Consider the following 23,728-nt stretch of genomic DNA (forward strand, 5'->3'; position numbering starts at 1 on the left):
AGCCGTTCGCTTTGGCTTTGCGAATGGACCAAACCATTTCATGTAAATAGAGGGGGGGGATATAATTTTAGATATATATATAGTACGGGCACGCCCTAGTACCGTTAATGAGGAGAGAGGGGGAGCATCAGGTGCAGGACAGGGGAGGGGAGGGGTAGGGTCAGATGAAGGATGAGAGGGGGAGGTAGGAAGAGCAGTTGATAGTGTTGCAGATATTACAGAAGAGTTACAAGAAAGCGAAGGATGAGGAGGACGAAAGGTTTGATGGTTATGGGATGAGGCACAGTGAGGGGTTGTTTGAGGGGGGGGAGAGGACGGCCGAAGGTTGGGGGAGGTGGAGGTATGAGATTGAAGGGAGATGAAGTGGGGAGGAGGCAGCTTTGAGAAGGAGGTAGGAGGAGGGAGAATTTGGGAGGGATGGTTGGGGGGTAGATATGAAGGGGAGGGGTTGGGGGGGAATTTTGAATGGGAGGGGCAAGGGGGGAGTTTAGGAGGGGAAGGGCAAGGGGGGAGTTTAGGAGGAGAGTGGCAAGGGGGGAGTTTAGGAGGGGAGGGGCAAGGGGGGAGATTTGGAGGGGAGGGGCAAGGGGGGAGATTTGCAGGGGAGGGGCAAGGGGGGGTTGGAGGGGAGGGGCAAGGGGGGAGTTTAGGAGGAGAGGGGCAAGGTGGGAGATTTGGAGGGGAGGGGCAAGGGGGGAGATTTGGAGGGGAGGGGCAAGGGGGACGTTTTGAAAGTGGATGATTCATAAAAGATGAACATTTACAACAAATTGGGTTTGTTGTGATTTTCAAGTTAGCGATCCGTTTAAGAACGATGGAGGAGGGGTGGAATGAATGAGAATTTAGAGCATGTAGTGAGAAAGAATTATAAGAGATTGAATATTTTTTTGAAATGGAATGAGTTGAAGAGGAAATTGAAAGGAGCCTTTTAAATAGGAAGAAAAACAGCGTGTTGTAATAAACCACTGAATAAAACATTCCAGGGGAAAGTTTAAACATATTTAAACAGAACAGTGAAGAACAATCTTATATTCACAAAAATACCAATGGGGAGAGGACAACCACGAGTCACTTGAACAGGGCAAAAGGTGCAAGGCAAGGGGATAATGGGGGCAGGGCAAGACAGCGCACGTGGGCAGAGGCAAAAGCACAGGAGGAGAAAGGGAAATGTTTTATTTATTTATTTATTTATTTTTGGGGGGGGTGGGGGAGGGGGGTTACAACGTTAGACAAAGAGTAGATGTTTGGTGAAGTTTGGGGGAGAAGGGAAAATCAAAAACCTAGCAAAACAGCAAAAGAAGGAACAACCTTCGATGGGGAAGCCTGAGGCTGCAAGGCCTCGCTCGCGACACGGCAAACAAACGATTAATTTATGAAAGATAAACACCGAGAAACTTCCAAGGGGCACACTATAAGTTCACACACCGAAAGATAAATGCAGTTTCGACAAAATACAATTGTGAACAGACTTAACTTTGAAAACGTGGAGACCATGTGGAGCTTCGAAAATCCCTGCCGTCTGTTTTCCTTTGTTAATTGCCTTTTTCTCGCCATTATGATAGCAATATACTACTTCCTGCAGTGCAATATTGTCCAAATAATGCTTCAGAGGGTGTAATAACAGTCTGTTCCAATACTGCTTTTATACAGACAGGGGGTTTGTAATCAAGTAATCAGCAGAGGTTGGGACACCTGTAGGAATTGTTTGCATCAAGTTTCAAGGCTTAATTTACTTATATTGCTGCAGAACAGCTGTAAGTTGTTAACCCATTACTTGTTTCCTGAAGAAGACCTTTTTTTACAATATAACTGTGCAATTTACATTCTTTTCCTGTTTTTGCTAACCTAAACTTTTTTTTTTTACCTCGAGCAGTTTACTGCTTACCTTTGTACCATTTCAGGTTATTCACTGCACTTGAATTGCTTATATTTCAATAAAAACTGGAAAAATGGAGGTGCTCTAAAACTGTTGAACGGTGGTGTGTGTGTGTGTGTATGTATATATATATATATATAGCTATGCATATATATATATAGAGCTACCGTACAAACCAACAATTGCTAATTGAAACATTGGCATTTTATTGATGACATGTCAAGTTTTTGACCAAGATACACCATCTCATCAGTTTATTCTACAGTACAGAACAGCACAGGGTGCAATGTCAGTCCCCTTTCAATAGCGTGTGTGGCAGGTAGCTCAGTCCGCCTTGCAGCATGCCCAGGGCACGCTGCCGTTGACCCCTTGACAATCGTGGCATGTTGATTGAAATGCCCATTTTGCACTGACCTTTTTAAAGCCAATATCAAGACATCACGTGCAGCTCATTAAAATCATCCCGTACCCCTTGGCTAATCACTGACAGTCAAAACGGCTGTTCAACAGCTGTGCTATGAAGTGACCATTGAAGGTTCAAGTGACCATCCGTGACCGTTTTGTCTGACAGTGAAGACACTATTGTCCACAAATAAGTTCACACATTTACTACACGCAGTGTTATTGTTGATATTTAAAGGTTTCAAAGGTGGTAAGTTTCTTTTGCGTTTCAGTATATATATATATATATATATATATATATATATATATATATATATATATATATATATATACACTCGTATATTCCTCACGTGCATGGGATTCTAATATCACGTGTCATTTCCTTTTTCACCTTGCTCCTTCCCAATTCTCCTCATTTATTATTAAGTAAACACAAGGATGCAGGCAAAGTGGCAAAGGCTGATGTCCTAAGTTTCGACCATAAAGTGTTCTTCAACTGAGAAAACATTTTGACAATGAGATACTTTAATTGTAGTGCCAGGTGAAGAGCACACTGTGAGGGACTTGTTGAGCACCACTATATGTCCCAATTGGTCTCCTTTTTCCGACTCCATTGGATTCTGATAGTCTCCCTTTTCATACCTATCCTCTCCTTCTCCTTTCATTTTTTCAGTTTTTTTTTTTTTCAATATAATTTGGAACGGCCACCCTTCCAGTTTATTCCCCATTTCCTTCCATGTATATGTAATTATGGGGAAAAAATGGAAATCCACCTGAGCTGATTCATACAATTGAATGTGCTTTGTGCTCTGTCATTAATTATAATTATTTGTTTGTATTTCAGGGTTTAAAAGGACCAAAAGGACCACCAGGAAAATCAGGTCCACCAGTACGTGAGCGACACATATACTGTATTGTGACAGTTTTCGGCGACTCTGGGGAGGCACATACCAACACATACGGGAACCCTCATGTAGTTATGTCCATAATATATTGTGTCGATAAATTACCTCTCCTCTCAGATCAGTGTAAAGGGAAAATGTGTGTGTTTGTGTGTGATTTGAAGCTCATTGTTACCCATTTCTTCTCGATCTATCTCTCTTTCCATGGCTCCCTCACTATCTCTCTTCTTCTCTCTCGGTTGCACTTTGACAGCACATTGAAACACACTTTGCAACACATATACACTTTACAACATGCTTTGCAACACACAACTTAGGCCAAAACAAACGCCACAAAACCAGCGATCTACCAGGGAAAGTGGCTCAACATATGCCAGAAAGGACCATGCTTCACTGGGCTGAGGAAGCTTATCAAATCTCAATGACATGCAATGTCAACAACAACTTCAAGGCTGATGCCACATTGTGGACACTGGCAGCGCAGCAGACCCTGGGCGCAGCCAATCAACATCGCTTGGATACAGGGTGTGCCATTGGGGCGGGGGGTGGGGAGGAAAGCAGGGAAACACAGAGCTTTGGCAGATTCCAACAGTGCAAGGCAGACCTCTGAGACACTAAAGCAATTTTCAGTAGCGCAGATAGGAGGCTGCTCAGTCCGTAAGCCACACCTCTTCTTGGGCTATATAAGTCGGGACATTTGAGCAGATCCGAGTTGCTGGCATGACTGGGAAATCCACGAGAATGGACAACCTGCGAGGATGAATGAACTGGTGAATGCAGAAGGCTGGCAAATGGACAGAGCAACAGAGATTTCCTGGATGCGCTGGCCACAACACAATGATTTATGCTATCTGTCTCTTGCTTTCCTTAAATCTAATTTGTTCACTTTGAATGCACAGAGCATCAATGAAAAGCCCTCTTACTTTTCAAGGCTGGTTTACTGACTCATATTTCACTCTTTCCTCTAAACACTACACGCATTCACCAGTTGCACCTCTCCTTAAACTATGCATTACATTCCCTACCCTCCTTTTCTTTTCCCCCCTCCCCCCCCCCCCCTCACCTTTTTGTTGGGACCAACGTAAGCCCACTGGCTTGTATCGGGTGAGCGAGGGGCCGACTCTATGCCTCAAACTTTTCTCTCTTTTTATGTGTACCTCTTCCTTTCCTCGTTTCTTTGGAATGGCTGAGGCGCCTTTGTGTTTAGAACCTGTGATTAAATGACTGACTAAGATGAGGCTTCTGTGCTGGGGATAAGAGCTTTCTTCTGTGACACTGCTTGTAAATACACACTCCTTGTGGATTATTACAAACCATTTCCCAAACTGCCCTACCATCTTCTTCCATTGGTGAGGAGATAGTGTGTGGATAGTGACGGAGTTCAGCCCCACCATTTATTTGTGGTTAGCCAAAGTCAAAGTTCCATTTGCAGTAACACTCGACCATTTTGATTAATAGCACTGGAGCATTTGGATACACAGTTCATATTTGGGGTGATTAATTTTCCAGGAAGGTAAAGCGGGATTTGGACGCTGGACCCTCCCTAAATTAAGTGTCTCAGGCGGCGTCCGGGGTTGCTTAGCAGCCTGTAATGCCCACAGAGTTATCTGCGGTCCATCTGCTTCAGGGTCATCGGCCGGAAGGTGGGTCCAAGAACTCCCCTCAACACCTACCGACCTGAACCCATAACAGTATATGTATACAAGTTACAAATTACTCGTCCCTTTGTTTGGGTTTTGTATTGGTCAAAAATAAAAACTCGGCTTATGTACATGAAGTAAAAATATGCCTACTTCTTATGTGCATATATAATGCATCGTGGTTTTGCTCGGATAATTCAAATTGTGAATATGAGACTTCTGAGGACATCTTGGGCTTACTAGAAAACCAACAAACATGGTGGATGCATGATTTTCATCCTCACAATTGTGGTGGAATCAAGCCAGCTCTTCAGCCAATGGGTTTGAAGGCTTCATATGCACCTTTAATATATATGTATATACCTGAGTGTATATATATATATATATATATATATATATATATATATATATATATATATATATATATATATATATATAAAGTTGTATATACCTCTGTCCCCTATCTGCCACCCCCAACCCACCCCAAGTCCTCAAAATAAATATATATATATATTGTTGTGGATATGAGGACTGTATTTTTTTTATTGTGTGTATTATTATTATTGCTTGAGTCTGGCCCCTCCTGCCTCCGGAGCTGTGTAAAGGTCAAAAGGGCGTCCCATAATTAGTCCAAAAGCATACACGTCAGCCAATCATAGAATACCCCTGTTCGATAGTTATATCTTATTCTGTGTTTTAGGGTAAGGCTGTGTCTCCCATTAATTGAAGTACTCCATTGCACCAAGTGAAAGAGATAGATTCCCTTCATTCCCATTCCCAAAACCTCCATTCCCCCCTTTCGTCGATTGGCAATTACCTCCCCTCCAATAACCGCCATTGACCACGAGACAGGGTCGGAGAAGAAAGGCGTGTCTCCACCTCGTCATAGAGGGGAGGAGTGAGCCAGCCCCACTCGACCAACCATGAGCCAGGGGTTTGGCTAGAGAGGGCGGAGGAAGAGCGATCGGGGAGGTTCGCAAAGGTTGAGGGGCGGGGCCTATATAACCCACGGCAGGGCGTTTCCCGAGGCAGATGAGCTTTTACAGGGAGACGAAAGAGAAGTCCAGAGTTGAGCTGCAGCTCGAGCCACCGAAACTGCGTTTACAGCAGCTCGAGCCACCGAAACTGCAGCCACAGCAGCGTAGGCCTGGACGGCAGTTTGGAGCAGGGCCGCAAAGGAACGGCGGCTGCCCAACGCACCGATCGTGCTGCAGTACCCATGGACCTTCCTCTCCCTCCAGCCATTCACCTCCTGCCAGTCCTATCATCATTCCCCGCGTGAGTCTGTCCTTGTTTGTTCTGTCCCTGGGTTAATTAAGACTGTAGGTAAGCTAGCGTTGCACTGTGTCTCTAATATCTTCTGTAAATAAACGTGACTGCTTTCTTCTTGTTTATATGTGTAAATAATAAACCCAGTTACTCTTCTGTACGTCTTCTTCCTCTTTGCATTCGGTCGCTTTAGAGTTTTCCATATTGAGCAACTGCGGTGCGATACGGCCAACGTTTGGGGTTGAATCGGGTTAGTCGGGGAATAACTGTTCGGTCGCGGAGCCTCCGCTCGGCAAATATAACATCTTTAACCGCGTCCGTAACAAATTGGTGTCAGGGAGTGAGATACGAGGCCCGAAGCGCGCTTAATGCGCTCAAAATTACGAGCTGCTGGAAAATTGTGTTTTAAGAAAAACCCGAATTTTGAAATCGCGCCATGGCTGGTCAAGGCGATCGGATGCCGGTGGGTGAGCTAAAGGAGGGGTTAGGAGTAACCCAGGATCAGAGGGACGAAGTAGAGGAGAACATAGGCAATGTGGTTGAGGGGGTATCAGGCACACAAAATGGCGCTCTCGCGCACGAGGTTACGGGCGCGCAAAATGGCGCCTCGCACATGGCACGGCGCCCGCGACTGTAGCAACGCCGCTGGTGGATTCGAACCTTTTTTTCCTGCAAATGGGGCCTATATGGACAAAATGAGGGACGAAGCGAGGGCTGATAGTGAAAAATGGAAAACAGAATGATGGGGGCCCTTATGGGACAAATGGGAGAGATGGGGGGCAAAATGGGAGAAATGGGGGGCAAAATGGGAGAAATGGGGCAATGGCTAGAAGCTAAATTTGAGGGGTTAGACAATAATTTTAATGGATTAGACAATAAATTTGGGAAGTTAGACGACAAATTTGAGGGGTTAGACAACGGGATAAAAGAGGTAAAACATGGGTTAACGGGGGTGGAAAATAGAATGGCTGCCCAGGAGAATCAGTTAGAGGGGGTGAAAAAGGGGTTAATAGGGTTAGAAAATAGGATGGAAGACAAATTGCGGGAAATAGGGGAGCAATCCGCCCGGGAAATCGAACAGATGGGGAACCAGATAGAGGAGGTGAGAATCGGGGTAGAAACCAAACTGGATGCTCAGAGGGAAGAATTGGGACAGATGAGGGTGGCATCTACAAAAGAGAGGGAGGAGATGAAAGAGGAGATACGACGAGGTGTAAGTGAGGAGGTCTCGGGGGTACGCGAGGAGGTAAAGCGATGCGAAAAGCGTATAGAGAAAGAGGTGAGGAATGGAACGGCAAAGTTACAAGGGGGAATAGAAGATCTGACGGAGGAGGTGGAACAGCTGACAGAGGGACAAACGGAGTTAGTGGAGCAGGTTCAAAGGAACACTGCGGTACTAGGAGGGTTAAAAGCGACACAAAACGACATAAAAAAGGACTTGATAGCGACACAGAGGCAATGTCAGATGGTACGTGAGGGACTGACAATGAGGTTGGAAGAGGTGACAGGTAATGGAAACGAAGAACCGGCAGGTGAGGACGCACATAGAGACGGTCAAGGTAGCCTTAGAGGACGAACTTGAGGAGACGCACCGGGAAATAAAAGAGGTGAAGCAAAAATTAGAGGAAGTGGAAGAAGAGGTGAGTGAAATTAAGAAGAGACGGAAAGAAACTAAGAGAGAAATACAGGAGGAGGTGATGGAATATGTACAAGGTCGGTGCTCAACTCATGGTGTGATGCTCACTGGCCAAATAAAGAGTTTGCAGGTGGCGAAGGAGGTGCGGAGACGAGGTGCCAAGGTGAGTGGCGATATAATCGGAAATGTACATGATGTGAAGGGAGCTTCAGTCGGCTTGGGGGTTGTTGTGGACCCGGGTGTTCGTGAGAGGCCGTTGGTGAAGTGTGCGACAGGTCTGGTGTGCAAAAGAAGAGGTGTGCGAGAATGTCCGACTCTGGGGTGTGTGAGGAAAAAGTGCGCGCCAAGGAGTGAGTGTGCTGTCGAGAGTGAGTCGGTCGTAGCGCGTGTGCGAGGGGGCACATGGAAGCGCGGTGTGGTGAGTGTTACAGAGGATGTAACGAGAGAGTGTACACCTGTGGTGAGTGTTACGGAGGAAGTAACGAAAGAGTGTGCGCAAGAGGATGCGTGAGAAAGGTGTGTAACGGACAGGGGCATGAGAAAAGAGTGCGCTGTCAAGAGTAAGGGTGAGTGCGCTGTCAAGAGTGGTGCTGAAAGTAGTGAGAGTGACACGGAGCGTGAGAGGGTTGTGACAGGTGAGCGAGGATGTACACCTGGAATGGAAGGATGCACACCTGGAATGGTAGAGCGTGTGTGGGAATGCACACTTGAGTTGGTAATGGTAGTGAGGCACGTGGTTGGGTGTGCGAGTGAGAGCACACCTGTGATTGTCACGGAGGATGTGACCGAGGAGGGGGCACGAAGAGTTGTGTTGGTGAGGTGTGCGAGCGACGAATGTGTGCCAAGGTGTTCGGTGGTCAGGTGTGTGACCAAGTCTGTGAGTGGAATGAGTGTACCTGGGTGTGTAAGAGAAGGTGCAATGACCAAGAGCAGGGAAACAGCTGGATGTATGAGCAAGGAAGGGGTAGCGTATGCGTGTAAGCATGCAGGTGAGGCATCGACGGTAACCGGGTTAGCGGCTAGAGCGACTTATAGCCGAATCGGGCCCTCGGTGCGTGCCGGGCTTCGCGTGCCGCGAGAACCAGCGGGGATCCGAAGCACGGCAGGTTCGAAAGGACCGCCGTACGTGATCCACGCTGGGCCGCGCTGGGAACGGCCGCGTCCGTGCTCCGCTAGGCGGAACGGGCAGCCCGATAGGAAGGGTCGTCATGGCGACCCCTTTTTGTTAAGGCGTTCCGGCAGGTCGAGATCGGGCAATTGGATGGCTCCACGCCGAGGTGGTGCGTGGGATCTCGGCCCGGGTAAGCGTCCTTCCCTGCACCGAGTGCCGGACGCATCCAGCCGCCGGCGCCAAACAACCCGCATTCATTGCTCGGCTTTACGAAGCCGGGCTGTAGACGTGAATTGGCGCACCGAGAGGATCTAATAAGTAGACGGGTGATGAGGTTAGTGTTTTGGACCCAAAATTAAAAAAAAAGCAAAATTTGATGATTGGTAAAGGATTGGCAGAGTGATTGGCAAATTTTTGATTTATTGAATTTGTACGAGCAAAATTGATAGTGGGACCTCCCCGATGTGGTGGGATGGCAACTCCACCATCCCTCACAGCGGGGGGCAAAGGAGCACTAGATTATGGGGTTGATGGCAGTGAAAACTAGCCCGGGAGGGTTAGGATATATCGTGTGTAGGGATCTAGCTAAGATGACATTAGGTAACGTTAAGATTAGTTAGTGACAAGGATACCTGTAGTGGGGACGCAGCTAGATTAATGTGGATGATAATGACGAGGGAGCGCAATAGTTTAAAGGGACGACTGGGAAGCGCAAGTTTCAGAGGGGAGTAGTTAGCTGAGATGATGCCGTGTGTTTGAGGATTGAACAGGTGAGATTGAACAGGTGTGATTGCACAGGTGTGCAACTGAACAGGTGAATGGAGCAGTGTTTGAGTGATAGTGATGGTGAGGTGTGTTGTGTTGACCAACTGGTCCAGGAAGAGGAGGGGGGTGCAGGTGGCACCAGGTATGATTGCACAGGTGTGCAACAACAGGTATGAGGAACAGGTGTATGGAATAAATGGTAGTGTGGAATATCTGGAGTATTGGAATGGATGGTCGTGGAGTGAGTCAGATGGAAACTATGGAGTAGAGTGGATGGTGCGGAGGTGTGAATGGGGGAAGGATGGACCCCCATCACGAATACCCGGGGCGGGTAGTGTAAGTGTTAGGTAGAGGGTACAGGTAAATTGTGGTTGGATATTGGCATCTGTGGTGCGGGTGGAAGAATGATGTTTGGATGGGTGCATTAGTGTTGTGGAAATGGCTGGGCGTGTAGCCTGTTAGTGTGTGTAGTTGGTTTGGGCACTCCACCACTGTGAGGATGTCGGCCAGGTGAGGCCGCAGGTGGGCTCTGGGAGCCGGTAGCGTTGTTGTGGATGGGGTCCGAGGATCCGGAGGACGGACTCGGGTAGCCCAGTGCCAGAGGGCGCCAAGGGGTGACAGAGACAGGAGGGGCCTTCCCCAGTTAGATAGGTTAAGGTGAGGAGCTAGGTAAGCTCGGGTGGCAACTGCAGTGGTGGAGGTGTGCAGGTGGGTAGACCTGCTGGGAGAGCTACACGTCACAGCCCAGAAATTGTGCAAGGGCACCGGGAGATGAATCGGGGGAGTGAGACCCCAAATTGAGAAGCACCACAGTTTGGTCAATGGGAATTGGTTTTTAGAACCCATAGTGTAAGTTGGCCAATGGATTGGCAGGGAAAGACCCCGGGTAGAGTAAAGAGTGTTAAAGTCATTTAGAGGGTAGATAGGATGAAGGATCTCCTCGCACCATCTACATCCACTCACCTGAGGTGACAGGTACTCCACACCATGCCATGTTTTGATTATTTTTTATGATGCAAATGTTTGGATTGTGAGACGCATCATGACGTGGGTGTGACATTGTGCTTTGATGTTCCATCTCTTCCTCCTTATGAGGATTGATGATGAATTGGGTGATGGCAAATTTTGAAGTAGAGGGATTGTGGAGACGAATTTGGTATAGGGGAAATATGGGGAGACGTGACAGTAGCGACGGATTGGTAATGTGTAGATTTTGTACATATGGGGTAAGGGCAAGGGTAGTGTAGGTGACAGGGGGGTGACGTATGGTAGGGACGAGCTTTCTCACTTCGCCCTCCGTACGCATTTCGCCTTCCATTGCCTTATTGATGTGTACCCTTGTGACCTTACCCCTCGCTCATTTGTCTTCCCCCCTTTTGTTTCCCACATGACCTGTGCGCCATTGGGCACCGAGGGGAGCGTGCGTGAGTCCTCCATAGTGTGCCCGGAATTCCCAGAACCAGCTGTCTGCATCGATGCACCACATTATGGACCACATGTCAGTGGCCGAGCACCACTTATGGACCCCATGGGTTGGGGCCTGGCCCCTCTGCTGGAACCGGCCATGAGGGCCCGAAATCTTGCTGGCGGACCTTGGCCACAGGGCACCGATGCCCCACAGGTGAACCACACGTAGTCGGCCCTGTGGGCCATAAATAAAGAAAATAAAATGGACATGGTTGGGCAAGCTTTAGTGCAAATAGGCCGCCAGAAAGAAAAGCAAAGAAAATGACAACAACTGGAAGAGATAATAATAGCCAGCAGAGGGAGCCGAAGAGCAAGAGACCACCTGCAGGGTTAGGGGTTGTTGGTTTATTTTTATTATTGAACATTGATGAACAGTGATGACTGCACCGACTGGTGCTTGGGGGCATTGGTGCATTTTTGGGTGCTTTCATGGTGCGTCAATGCAGAGCAGACTGTCTCCCCCCAGAAAGAACAATTACAGGTCCTGGGTTAGTCTTGTAAATAAAAGTAGCGTCAAGTGTAAATAATGCTCCCCACCATCAGTGTGTAGTTTGAAGACCATTCCGCAATTCGGTTAACTGTGGGCATAAGTCTGTTAGGCAGGGTGCAATGGAGCAGCGGGACACATTTATCTCTGTTTAAAAACTGTCGCACTCAGGGTCAGGTTAAGAGTAGAGGGAACTACACCTACGTGTCACACTAAATAAAAGTTGTAGGCCAGGGACGTGCCTAAGAGGAGGAGGGTGCAGTGTTGCGGATATGAGGACTGTATTTTTTTTATTGTGTGTATTATTATTATTGCTTGAGTCTGGCCCCTCCTGCCTCCGGAGCTGTGTAAAGGTCAAAAGGGCGTCCCATAATTAGTCCAAAAGCATACACGTCAGCCAATCATAGAATACCCCTGTTCGATAGTTATATCTTATTCTGTGTTTTAGGGTAAGGCTGTGTCTCCCATTAATTGAAGTACTCCATTGCACCAAGTGAAAGAGATAGATTCCCTTCATTCCCATTCCCAAAACCTCCATTCCCCCCTTTCGTCGATTGGCAATTACCTCCCCTCCAATAACCGCCATTGACCACGAGACAGGGTCGGAGAAGAAAGGCGTGTCTCCACCTCGTCATAGAGGGGAGGAGTGAGCCAGCCCCACTCGACCAACCATGAGCCAGGGGTTTGGCTAGAGAGGGCGGAGGAAGAGCGATCGGGGAGGTTCGCAAAGGTTGAGGGGCGGGGCCTATATAACCCACGGCAGGGCGTTTCCCGAGGCAGATGAGCTTTTACAGGGAGACGAAAGAGAAGTCCAGAGTTGAGCTGCAGCTCGAGCCACCGAAACTGCGTTTACAGCAGCTCGAGCCACCGAAACTGCAGCCACAGCAGCATGGGCCTGGACGGCAGTTTGGAGCAGGGCCGCAAAGGAACGGCGGCTGCCCAACGCGCCGATCGTGCTGCAGTACCCGTGGACCTTCCTCTCCCTCCAGCCATTCACCTCCTGCCAGTCCTATCATCATTCCCCACGTGAGTCTGTCCTTGTTTGTTCTGTCCCTGGGTTAATTAAGACTGTAGGTAAGCTAGCGTTGCACTGTGTCTCTAATATCTTCTGTAAATAAACGTGACTGCTTTCTTCTTGTTTATATGTGTAAATAATAAACCCAGTTACTCTTCTGTACGTCTTCTTCCTCTTTGCATTCGGTCGCTTTAGAGTTTTCCATATTGAGCAGCTGCGGTGCGATATGGCCAACGTTTGGGGTTGAATCGGGTTAGTCGGGGAATAACTGTTCGGTCGCGGAGCCTCCGCTCGGCAAATATAACATCTTTAACCGCGTCCGTAACAATATATATCAGGCAACGTGATTGTCAGGTTCCACCAGGCTGTCGTTTGGTTCCCAATAGAGTGTGGAATATTCAAGGAGTTTGCTAGGAATGACATTTTAAAGGATAATAGCAATAAGGCATTTCCACATAATGTGAAATGTGACTCCAGGACCTCAACCTCTCCCTACCCTCTGTCCCAAGTCTTCAACCCCAAGTCCTCAAACCAACTCTCCCAGGCCTCTGTCCCCTATCTGCCACCCCCACCCCAATTATCTGTCCTCTCCTCCCCCTCTCTTCTTCCAGTCCTCAACACCCCTCCCCTCCCCCCCCCCCCCCAAAATCCCATGTATGCAAGGCACTCCCGACCCCAAGTCCTCAACCTCCTCTCCCCCAAGCCTGAACCCCCTTTCCCAATTATGTCCCTTCTCTGCCCCCCCCCCCCCCCCCACCTCCCCTGCCCCACTCCAACTCTATCTCCTCTACTCCCCTTTCTTCTTCAAGTCCACAGTCTCCAATCCTCAACACCCTCCCCTCCCAGCCACATTTCCTCATCCCCAAGTCTTCAAACCCACACCCACCCTAAGTCCTCAATCCCCTTCCACAGTCTCAACTCCCTTTCCCAACTGTGTCCCTTCTCTGACCACCCCCCCCCCCACCCCCCTCGATTCAACTCTGTCCTCCATTCCCCCTTTCTTCATGTCCTCAACTCCTTCTCTCATCCTCTCCCCCCATCTCCACCTCCCAACCCTAAGTCCATATCGTACTCACTGATTGTTAAGACCAGTGATTATCAGTGAAGTAAATGGACGAAAAGGTAATTATACATTGGACAGAATAGTTTATGGTTATATAATTTACGTCCTCAAATTGTTTAGCAAGTGACAATGCAACAAATAATTGACCATGGTGGAAGATGGGAAAGGCAGGTTAGAGTTGTTTTATTTCTGACTTCATATATTTATATTTTTATTCTGTGCAGTATCAAAATGCATTCCCTCTGCATGGATTGTATTCAAAACGAACCTTTCTTTCATGATAGATGATGCGTTGTTCACTATGCAAATGTACATAATTTAAACCTAGAATTCATTTTAAGTGCACAAAATGATGTACAAAAACCCTCTTTCTTTTGGCGGCGCATAGGCACAGACCGCTTCTTCAATCACTTTCAAAACTAAAAAATTACCCTGGTTAAATATAGCTCGGATATATTCCAATTGTAAAAACCCATAGGCTAACCCCAGAGGCCTGAAGCCTAAGGCCTGAAGTCTGAGGCCTATACGTAGTGTTGCCTCTCAAAGCCCAAGTATTACTATGACATTTCCAAAGATGTCTTAAGCTTACCAAATGGCAGACATATAATTTGATTTTTCAGGTTGCAATTGTCCGTGGAGTCAGTCCAGTTAGCCATGAAGCTCCAACTTGTACAGACATAACTTCAGACAGACTGGCAGAGACCTTCTGAAACCTGCATATGGAGATGACAACCAAACAGAATATTATACTGGAGATATATATGCACAGCCATGGCCAAAATATTGGCACCCTTGCACTTATTTCAAATAACACACAATTTTCTCTAAAAATAAGGTGAAATTGACAAAATTATTTGGTCTCCACAATTCTTTATTTCACTGTTAATACAGGGTGACCCAAAAAAAACTCCCACATTTCGAAAGGCTGTAGCACTGGCAGTAGTGAGGCGGGAGGGGCGGGGCTAGGGTCTGTTGGTAGCCCAACCCCAACCGTCCTCAGTCGCCAACATGGCGTGGTCGGGAGCACACCGTGCGTTCGCTGTCGAAGCGTTCCTCACAAACAACCGTTCCGTGATCGCTGTGCAGAGGGCCTTTCGAAGACGTTTCAGTATTCCACGGAACCAAAACGTTCCAGATCGGAAAACCATCTTGCAGTGGGTTGAGAATTTCAGGGCAACAGGCTCAGCTTTAAAAAGAAAATCACCTGGTCGACCGAGTAGCGCTCGTACGCCTGAGAATATTGAGGCGATCTGTTGTGCAGTCTCCGAGACGTTCCGCGCGGAAGCATGCTTTAGAGTTTAGCTGAAGGGATATCCTGGGAAACTGCAAGGAGAATCTTACACAAAGACCTCCACTTCCATCCATACAAAATGACGGTTGTGCAAGAACTCAATGCGAGAGACTGGATAAGCCGCAGGGAGTTATGCGAGAACATTCTGCAACGTGTTCCGGAAGATGCTGTTCTCTTGTGCAGTGACGAAGCTCATTTTCATTTGAGTGGCTCTGTAAACAAACAACATTTTCGCTATTGGTCTGAAGACAACCCGCGCATGCTACACGAAAGACCGTTGCACTCCGATCGAGTGACTGTGTGGTGCGCTGTTGCCGATGTTGGCATCGTGGGTCCTTATTTCTTTGAAGAGGGTGGTGTAACTGTTACCGTAACTTCTGACCGTTACATTGATATGCTCGAAAACTTTCTAAGGCCACAACTCGAACACCTTGAGCTTGAAGAACTCGATGTGTGGTTCCAGCAAGATGGAGCTACGACACACACAGCTCGAAGATCATTGCAAGTGCTGAGGGAAATGTTTCCGGATCGGGTGATCTCGTTGCGTGGCGATGTTGGGCGGCCGGCCTGTTCCCCTGACCTCGCCCCTTGTGATTTTTTTCTGCGGGGCTACCTTAAATCATGAGTGTATACTCATCGACCCCAAACTCTTGAAGCCCTTAAGGTTGCTATTCAGCAGGAGATAGCCGCTGTTCCACCCGGCATGACCCGTCGAGCAATGGCAGCCTTCAGAAATCGCCTCCAAGCGTGTATAGACAATGACGGCCACCATTTGGAGGATGTCATCTTTAAAACATGATGAATAAAAATGTATTGAATGAAGTTTCATGTGTGCAAATAATATATTGATTATCTTTAACCATTTTGTTTTCATTTACCTTTGAAATATGGGAGGTTTTTTGGGTCACCCTGGATTACAGAACCCTTGTTTTTGAGTGAGAACTTAATATATCATTTTAAATCAGAAAATAAAAAGAAATGGCATTGGCAAAATCATTGACACCCTCGACTTAATATTTGGTATCACAGCCTTAGGACAAAATAACTGCAGTCAAGCGCTTCCTGTAGCCATGAAAGAGTTTCCTACACCTCTCTACTGGCAGTTTAGCCAACTCTTCTTGTGCAAACTGTTCCAGTTCTCCCAGATTTTAAAGGTGCCCTCTCCCAATTGCTGTTTTCAGATCTCCCCACAGATGTTCAATCGGATTTAGATCTGGACTCATTGCTGGCCACTTCAGAACAGTCCAGCGTTTTGTCTTGAACCATTCCTGGGTGCTTTTTGAGTGCATTCCTGAGTGTGTTTAGGGTCATTGTCCTGCTGCAAGACCCATGACCTTCGACGGAGACCCAGCTTTCTGACACTGGGTTGAACATTGCGCTCCAAAATGCCTTGGTAATCTCCTGATTTCATGATGCCATGCACACATTCAAGGCACCCAGTGCCAGAGGCAGCACAGCAATCCCAAAACATCACTGAACCTCCTCCATGTTTGACTGTAGGGAAGGTGTTCTTTTATTTGAAGGCTTCATTTTGTTTTATGTAAACATAGAGATGATGTCACCAACTAGCTCTAATTTGGTCTCATCTCTCCACAGCACATTTTCTCAGAAGGATTTTAGCTTGTTCAGGTGTGTTTTGGCAAACTCCAGTCAGGCTTTCTTATGTCTCTCTTTTTCTCAGCAGTGGGGTCCTCCTGGGTCTCCGACCATAGAACCCCTTTCATTGAGTTGGTGACGGATGGTGTGAGTTGAAACTGTCGTACCTTGGCTCTGAAGGTCAGCTTGAATCTGTTTGGCAGTTGATCGAGGTGCTTTCTCCACCACTTGAACAATCCTTTCTTCTTACCCGTCTTTCGCGCCCTCCTCTCTGATTGCCCAAGCGCTTTGTGCTTTTGGTGTTACGTCATCGTCGGTGGCCAATCAGTGTGGCACGTCCTTCATTTTCCCTACTCTGCCAATCGGCGACCTGCTCTTTACTCGCCCCTCCCCCCTGTTAATCACGAGTCCTTCTGGGCATGGCTATATTGCCTGCCTGATCAATGTTTCATCGCCATGGTGTAGAACTGCGTGGCCGCTTCCGGTCTGTTTTTCCGGTCAGTCATTGTGGCGGAGGGGGGATTTAATTAGTGTGGTGCTAATGGGCCTAACTACTGTCTATCAGTGCATTGCCATACAGGACAAATGGAATGATAACCAGGTCTGACACACAGGGGAACTAGCATAATCCCTACTCTACGTATCACACAATCATCCTTGAATGATCACAGATATACACTTAATCCGACGATATGGGCGAGACAGGTCCCTGACTTACTTACATCGAGATGGTTCTTCTTCTTCGTGACATCTGAGCACCTACCTATGCAGATCTACCTAAATGTATATATCCCCCTACCCCACCGACGTCACTATATATATATATATATATATATATATATATATATATATATATATATATATATATATATATATATATATATATATATATGAATATGAATATGACTGATGTATCATACTCTGTGTTATATAGTGTTGGTTTTGCCAAAGCAGTTCCTTGGCAAAGGATCAGTCATTCTGGTCTGTTTGCCATCCCTCTCCCAGCAGTAGTTAGGGCAAGGATTTGGAATTTGGCAATGGTGCCAGCGATAGCTCACTTACTCTTCGCGAAGGGCACTGTGCAATCTTCAATGTCCACCAACTAATGCTGGCAATCAGAACGCATGTTTAATGTCCATCTGAAGGATGGCAAACATATTGATGAATCATCCTGCCTGTGAAACATCAGGATGACAGTTTATAGCTGGGTCAGGATTCAAACCCAGGATAGAGGCCTTAGAGGTGAGTGTACATACCCAGAGGCCATCCTATCAGCCATATATATGTGTGGTGTGTCAATTACAATTTCAGATTCCTGTATTTCACAAGACATTATTGAATTGTAATATATCTAATCGTAGTTTCGGTTTGAGTCTATTTATAATGCTGATAGCTGTTTGTGTTTGCAGGGATTAGTTGGCAAGAAAGGTGCTCCAGGAAAGTCAGGAGATCCAGGGCCAAAGGTATGCAGTCTCCGAGCTATGGAAATGGAAAATACTACCTGGGACATGTTGAAAGGAGAGACCTCCTTTAATCGAGTAATGCTTATAGAAAATCAGATAATGCCTTGTATCAATCAATGGAAGTAGAGATTAGGTAATCGAGACCTGCAAATAGGTATACAATGTTGTTCCTGGTTCTTCACTTGGTTAACAACAACAACGACAACATGCATTTTAAGGCCATTTTCCCTGCTGGAGCGGGGGTTAGCTTTGCGGTCCCCATGACAATCTTCTCCATTTTGCCCTATTTTCTGCATCTCCCCTTGTTAACCCCCTTGCCCGCATTTCTTCTTCCACCATCTTTAGCCAAGTCTTTCTCGGTCTTCCCCGTCCTCTACGTCCTTCTACATTCATTTCCATCATTCTTCTCAGCCAGTCACTTTCATCCTTCCTCAACACATGACCAAACCATCTCAAACTGTTTCTCTTCACAGCATCCATCACAGGCTCTATTCCCATCATCTTTTGCAATTCATCATTTGTCTTCCTCTCTCTCAACGATACTCCACACATCCACCGAACCATTCGCATTTCCACCCTTTCCAGCCTTCGTTGTTGCTCTACGTTCATTACCCATGTCTCGCTCCCATAAATCATAACACTTCTCATACATGCAGTATACACCTTTCCCTTCAGCTTCAATGACACTCCCCTCCTCATCAGCACGCCACTCAGTTCCCGAAACTTCTTCCATGCACATCTTACTCGAGCAACCGTTGCCGAGTCTGATCCACCTTCTCCATTCAGCACGTCTCCTAGGTAACAAAATGTTTTCACACCTTCCAGCTTCACGCCGTCTCCAAGATCCAACTCAACATTTCCTCCATCTGCAGCTCCCTCTGTGCACACCTTACATTTGAATGTCGCTGCCACACTGGTTAATGACCCTCTCAGACCACTACATTTTTGATGAACCCACTCAGCGCACATTGTACATTGAATGGAGTTCACTCCGACACCCTTCCTGCACACAGCACATGGCCACTTCCCAGTTCTTTCCACCTCACCACATGCTTTACCACTTTCCATGACCTATGTCTTTCCGATATTCACCTTCAGACCTTTTGTCTCCATACATTCCTTCCACTTGTTCGTCTTTTCCTTCAGTCCATCCATACTTTCCACAATCAACACCAGATCATCTGCATACAACAACTCCCACGGTAAACCCTCCTTTACGTTCTGAGCCAGCACCTCCATCACAGCTACAAATAGTGGTGGACTTAGTACCGACCCCTGATGCACTCCCACCTTCACCTCAAACTCACCACTGTTCCCGTCCTTCGTCCTTAGAGCTGTGCGCGCTCTTTTGTACATTGCCATCACTACACTGATCAACCATTCCTCCACTCTTAACTTCCTCAATGCCCACGTCACTACTTCGCGTGGAACCCTAGCGAATGCTTTCTCCAAATCAACAACCTAAGAAACAACTTCTTCCTCTTATCCATCTACTTCTCCTGCAACTGCCTTACAATAAAAAGCACGTCTGTCATTCCTCTTCCTGGCATAAATCCAAACTGCATTTCGTCAATCTTCACTTTCTTCCTTATCCTCCTCTCCAACACCCTTTCCAATACCTTCATTCCATGCTCCAATAACGTTATCGCTCGATACGAGCCACAGTCCAGTGGGTCACCTTTCCCCTTGTATAGAGGGACGAGGGTACTCAGTTCCCAATCCACTGGAATGCGGCCTTCTTTCACCACCCGATTACAGATCTCTGTCATTCCCTTCACACCCCAACTTCCTGCTGCCTTCAACATATCTCCCACAACTCCCGTCGGCCCTCCCGCTTTTCTACTCTTCAATGCTTTTATCGCTTCCTCAACTTCCTTCTCAGTTATCTTCTCTGCCAGTCCTAAAACTGGGTTACTCTCTATGTTGCCATCCCATTCATTCTCTACATTCAGTAGCATTTCCATATATCTCTTCCATCTTCCTTTAATTCCATCTGGGTCCACAACGATTTGTCCCACTTCATCCTTCATGCAACTCACCCCCATCACATCACACCTCTCTTTCACTATCTGCTTTGCAATCCTGAATACCGCTCTCTGACCCTCTTCCGAATCCAAGCGTTCTCCGAACATTTTCCTTCATTCCTCGTGCGCCTTTGCTACCTCTTTCTTTGCAGCCTTCCTGGCTGCCTTATAACTTAAATGCTCTGCTTTTTCTGCCCCCGTACCCTTTGCCTTCTGCCACTCCTTGAATCTCTTCCTCTTCTCGTCAATCCTCTTTCTAACTTCATCATCCCACCACCATGTTTCTGAGTGCCTCAGTGGTCCTTTTGTCCATCCACATACTAACACCAACGGCTCCCATCAGACTATCTTTCATTGACATCCAACCACTTTCAAGCTCAACCACATCATCCTCTACCCTACTCAGCCTCTCTTTTAATGCCAACCTTACTGTCACCTCTTTCAACCTCCACACCTTCATTCTCGGTTGGTACTTCACCCGCCGAGCTCTCCTCGCACCTTTCACCCTTATGTCGCATACAACCAAGTGGTGCTGTGAAACAGCCTCCTCCCCCGGGATCACCTTTGCGTCCCGGAGGTGCCCCCTATCTCGCCGACGCACCATCAGGTAGTCAACGGTTGTCGTCGACCCACCTGACGTGTATGTAACAAGCTTATTGTCCTCTTTCTGGAACTGAGTATTACAAATCAACAAATCAGCTCCATCAGCAAACTCCAAAATCCTTTCACCTTCTCCATTTCTCACACCATATCCGTAACCCCCATGAACTCCCTCAAAACCGTCCATACTCCTTCCCACATGTCCATTTAGGTCTCCTCCTACCACAACAACTTCCTCATCTTTCACATTTTCCATCAGCTCCTCTATAGCACACCAGATCTTGTCCTTCTCTTCATCACTCCAACCAACCTGCGGAGCATATCCCGAGATGACATTCACCAAGAGCTTTCCACTCATCATTTTCACCATCATCAACCTATCACTCCCTCTAGTCACACTCACCACACTGTCTACAATCTCCTCAGAAAACAGGACACCAACACCATTCACACCCTCTGGGCACCCTTGCCACACAAACTTGTATTTCTGTCCCTGCCTACCCTTCACCATTCTCACACCACTTCCCTTCCATCTCGTCTCTTGCACACAGCATATGTCCACTCTTCTTCTGACCAATACTTCCACCACTTCTCCTGATCTCCCTGTCATTGTCCCTACATTCCATGTCCCAAACCTCAGAAACCGATCTCCACTTCGGGCATCAGACGTTTCGTCATCATAAATGGAGTGATTTCCACCCTTGCTTCGATCGGGTTCCCCACCTTGAGTTTTGTCGAGAGGGAGTGGGGTCCCCCACGGGGTACTTCGGCTGTACCCTGCCCATATGTAGTTGTAATTGTCATGGTTCTCTTTTTGAGGCAATGTTTTCTGGCCGGATGCCCTTCCTGACGCCAACCCTTTTAGTCGCCTCTTACGACACGCAGGGATACGGTGTACCTATTCTAAACCGGGGTACACACCGGGTACACAACATGGCGCTTGGTAAGCAATGCAAAATTCGGCTCAGCTTGCAAAACTTGTCTGTTTTTAAAATTCAGTGCAAATTTGTCTCATTAAATCTTCATAATAATACATTAATCCTGGTGTTGGCTTAACGGTTCGAGTGCTGGCTTGGGATCCTAGGATCCTGAGTTTGAATCCTGGTCAATCGTTGAATTAACGCCAAAGGTGTTGACTCAGCCTGTCATCCTTCCGAGGCTGGCAAATTGAGTACCACCTCACTGGTAATTGGAGTTCTGCATCAGCAGCACTAACATGCTTCCATAAAAATGATGCAAACCAGCAGCCACAGGCTGCATACGAAACAACAACAACAACAACAATAATAATATACATAATACACAAGTTTTTTACAGCGTAGCCCATAGGGCAAAGCAGTCTAGAAAAGTGCCTCACGGATGTCGCGATTCCTCCAAATTTATTTGTTTAATGTTATGAACAGCATTAACGACTGTTTAAAAAGCTAATCACATGTGTTTGTGTTTTATAATATTTTACAAGCCTAGCTACGCTGCTGTTAGACTTCCGGTCTTGTTTTTATTGATTGTGATTCCAGGGGAAGAAAGGTGATGTTGGAAACATCGGGGGAGTTGGAGAGCCTGTAAGTAATACCACTTCACATGTTGGCTTATCCTACTTTTGTATGTTACTAAGTTGTGCCTACCCGTCGCTTCGCTTATGGATTTAATCAAAAGACAGCATGTTGTACTTCACAGAGATATTGCATGTGTCTATGAGTCTCAATGAGGATTTAAAATTTAGGGAAACACGGGAAAAATATTTTTATAACACATAGTTGTTATCACGGCTGATTGTTGTTGTTTGTGTGCTACTTTTATATATTTGTTCTATTATTTTGACAAGTATTACAATATATAATTTTGTGTGATCCTCCCATGTCCTCCTCAATAATTCCTCCTGTCAGAATAATAAATGTTGCCATTGGAAATGCTGCAGTAAGCTTGCACTCCCACATATTATTCCTCTATATCGGAAAGACCGGTTTTTAAAACAGGAATCTTTACTATTAATCGGACACAAATATTTGTTCCAAGAAAAATCGATTATTAGCTTTCCAACCAAGTAAATTGACCATTATCTTTCCAATTGCACCATGGCTTATTAATCTGTGGCAGCAATAACTCTTCAAAATGAAGCATTATGGACACACATGGAGCGCCGGATAGACGGACGGATATTTGACTCTTCTCCTTTTCGTAAAGGATGCCTCCATTGCTCACTCTGAAAGTCCCATGCTATCTCCACCTCAGCCTCAGATTTGTCAGCAACACTATTCCAGTATTATTTATTGTTAAAAAAGTAAATCATCCTGCATTGTTGATTTTCTTGCTGTGAAACAAACCTTTTGTTCGAGCCTTGCAATGAATATATTTTCCAAAAATTTAGGAAAAGCTATTTTTTGGCTTGATCTTCATGTTTTTAAGTTCATTTTTCATATGCTGCTTTTTGCCTGATGTTATCAAGCCTGGGACATGTTGAAAGGAGAAACCACCTTTAGGTGCAAATGACATGTTGAAAGGAGAGACCTCCTTTAATCGAGTTCACCATTGTTACACTATTTAGGGGAAAATTGCACATAATTACTTGAAATAGATGAACAACTTTTTTTTATTTACCCATTTCCCCTTATTAAGCATCCCCCGACAGCATAGGGGGAGGCTTATACATCGCCTTCAGAAAGTATTCACACCCCTTGACTTGTTGACATTTTGTTGCGTTACAGCCTGAATTTAAAATGGATTAAATTGAGATTTTTTTGTCACTGATCTGCACATAACCTTTTGGTTATGGTTATGACATGATGCACTGTGTGCATCATGTCAAAGTGGAATTTTTGTTTTAGAAATTTTTACAAATGTATAATAATATATAAATGTACAATAATATATGTATAAATGTGATATTTTCCAAGTCCAAAAAGGGCATAACTCCATGGAAAAAATTGGTGAAATGCCCCAAAAGTTGTTCTTTAACTTGTAATAAAGCTGTTGAACATGTGAAAGGTTCTGGGGAAAAAAGTCTGGAAACCCGCAGGTGGGATGGACAAACAGACGGGAGGCAAACCTATAGTCCCCTCCGGTGAAACCGTTAGGTGACTAATTATTTTTTTATTGACAGTGAATAGATTGGTGTTTATTC

The 23,728-nt window shown here is 46.3% G+C and overlaps 1 protein-coding gene across 1 annotated transcript in view; it reads left to right on the forward strand.

Annotated features, from left to right (window-relative positions):
* LOC137433187 (uncharacterized) overlaps positions 1 to 23,728 on the forward strand; it is a 275,834-nt gene that overhangs the window by 98,415 nt on the left and 153,691 nt on the right. Inside the window, exons 18-20 of the mRNA XM_078783996.1 lie at positions 3,123 to 3,167; positions 17,930 to 17,983; positions 22,125 to 22,169. Of these exons, the coding sequence (XP_078640122.1) occupies positions 3,123 to 3,167; positions 17,930 to 17,983; positions 22,125 to 22,169 (144 nt within the window). The remainder of the gene's footprint in view (positions 1 to 3,122; positions 3,168 to 17,929; positions 17,984 to 22,124; positions 22,170 to 23,728) is intronic.

This window comes from Myxine glutinosa, chromosome 8 (assembly GCF_964187855.1).
Source record: "Myxine glutinosa chromosome 8, kmMyxGlut1.1, whole genome shotgun sequence".
NCBI lineage: Eukaryota > Metazoa > Chordata > Myxini > Myxiniformes > Myxinidae > Myxine > Myxine glutinosa.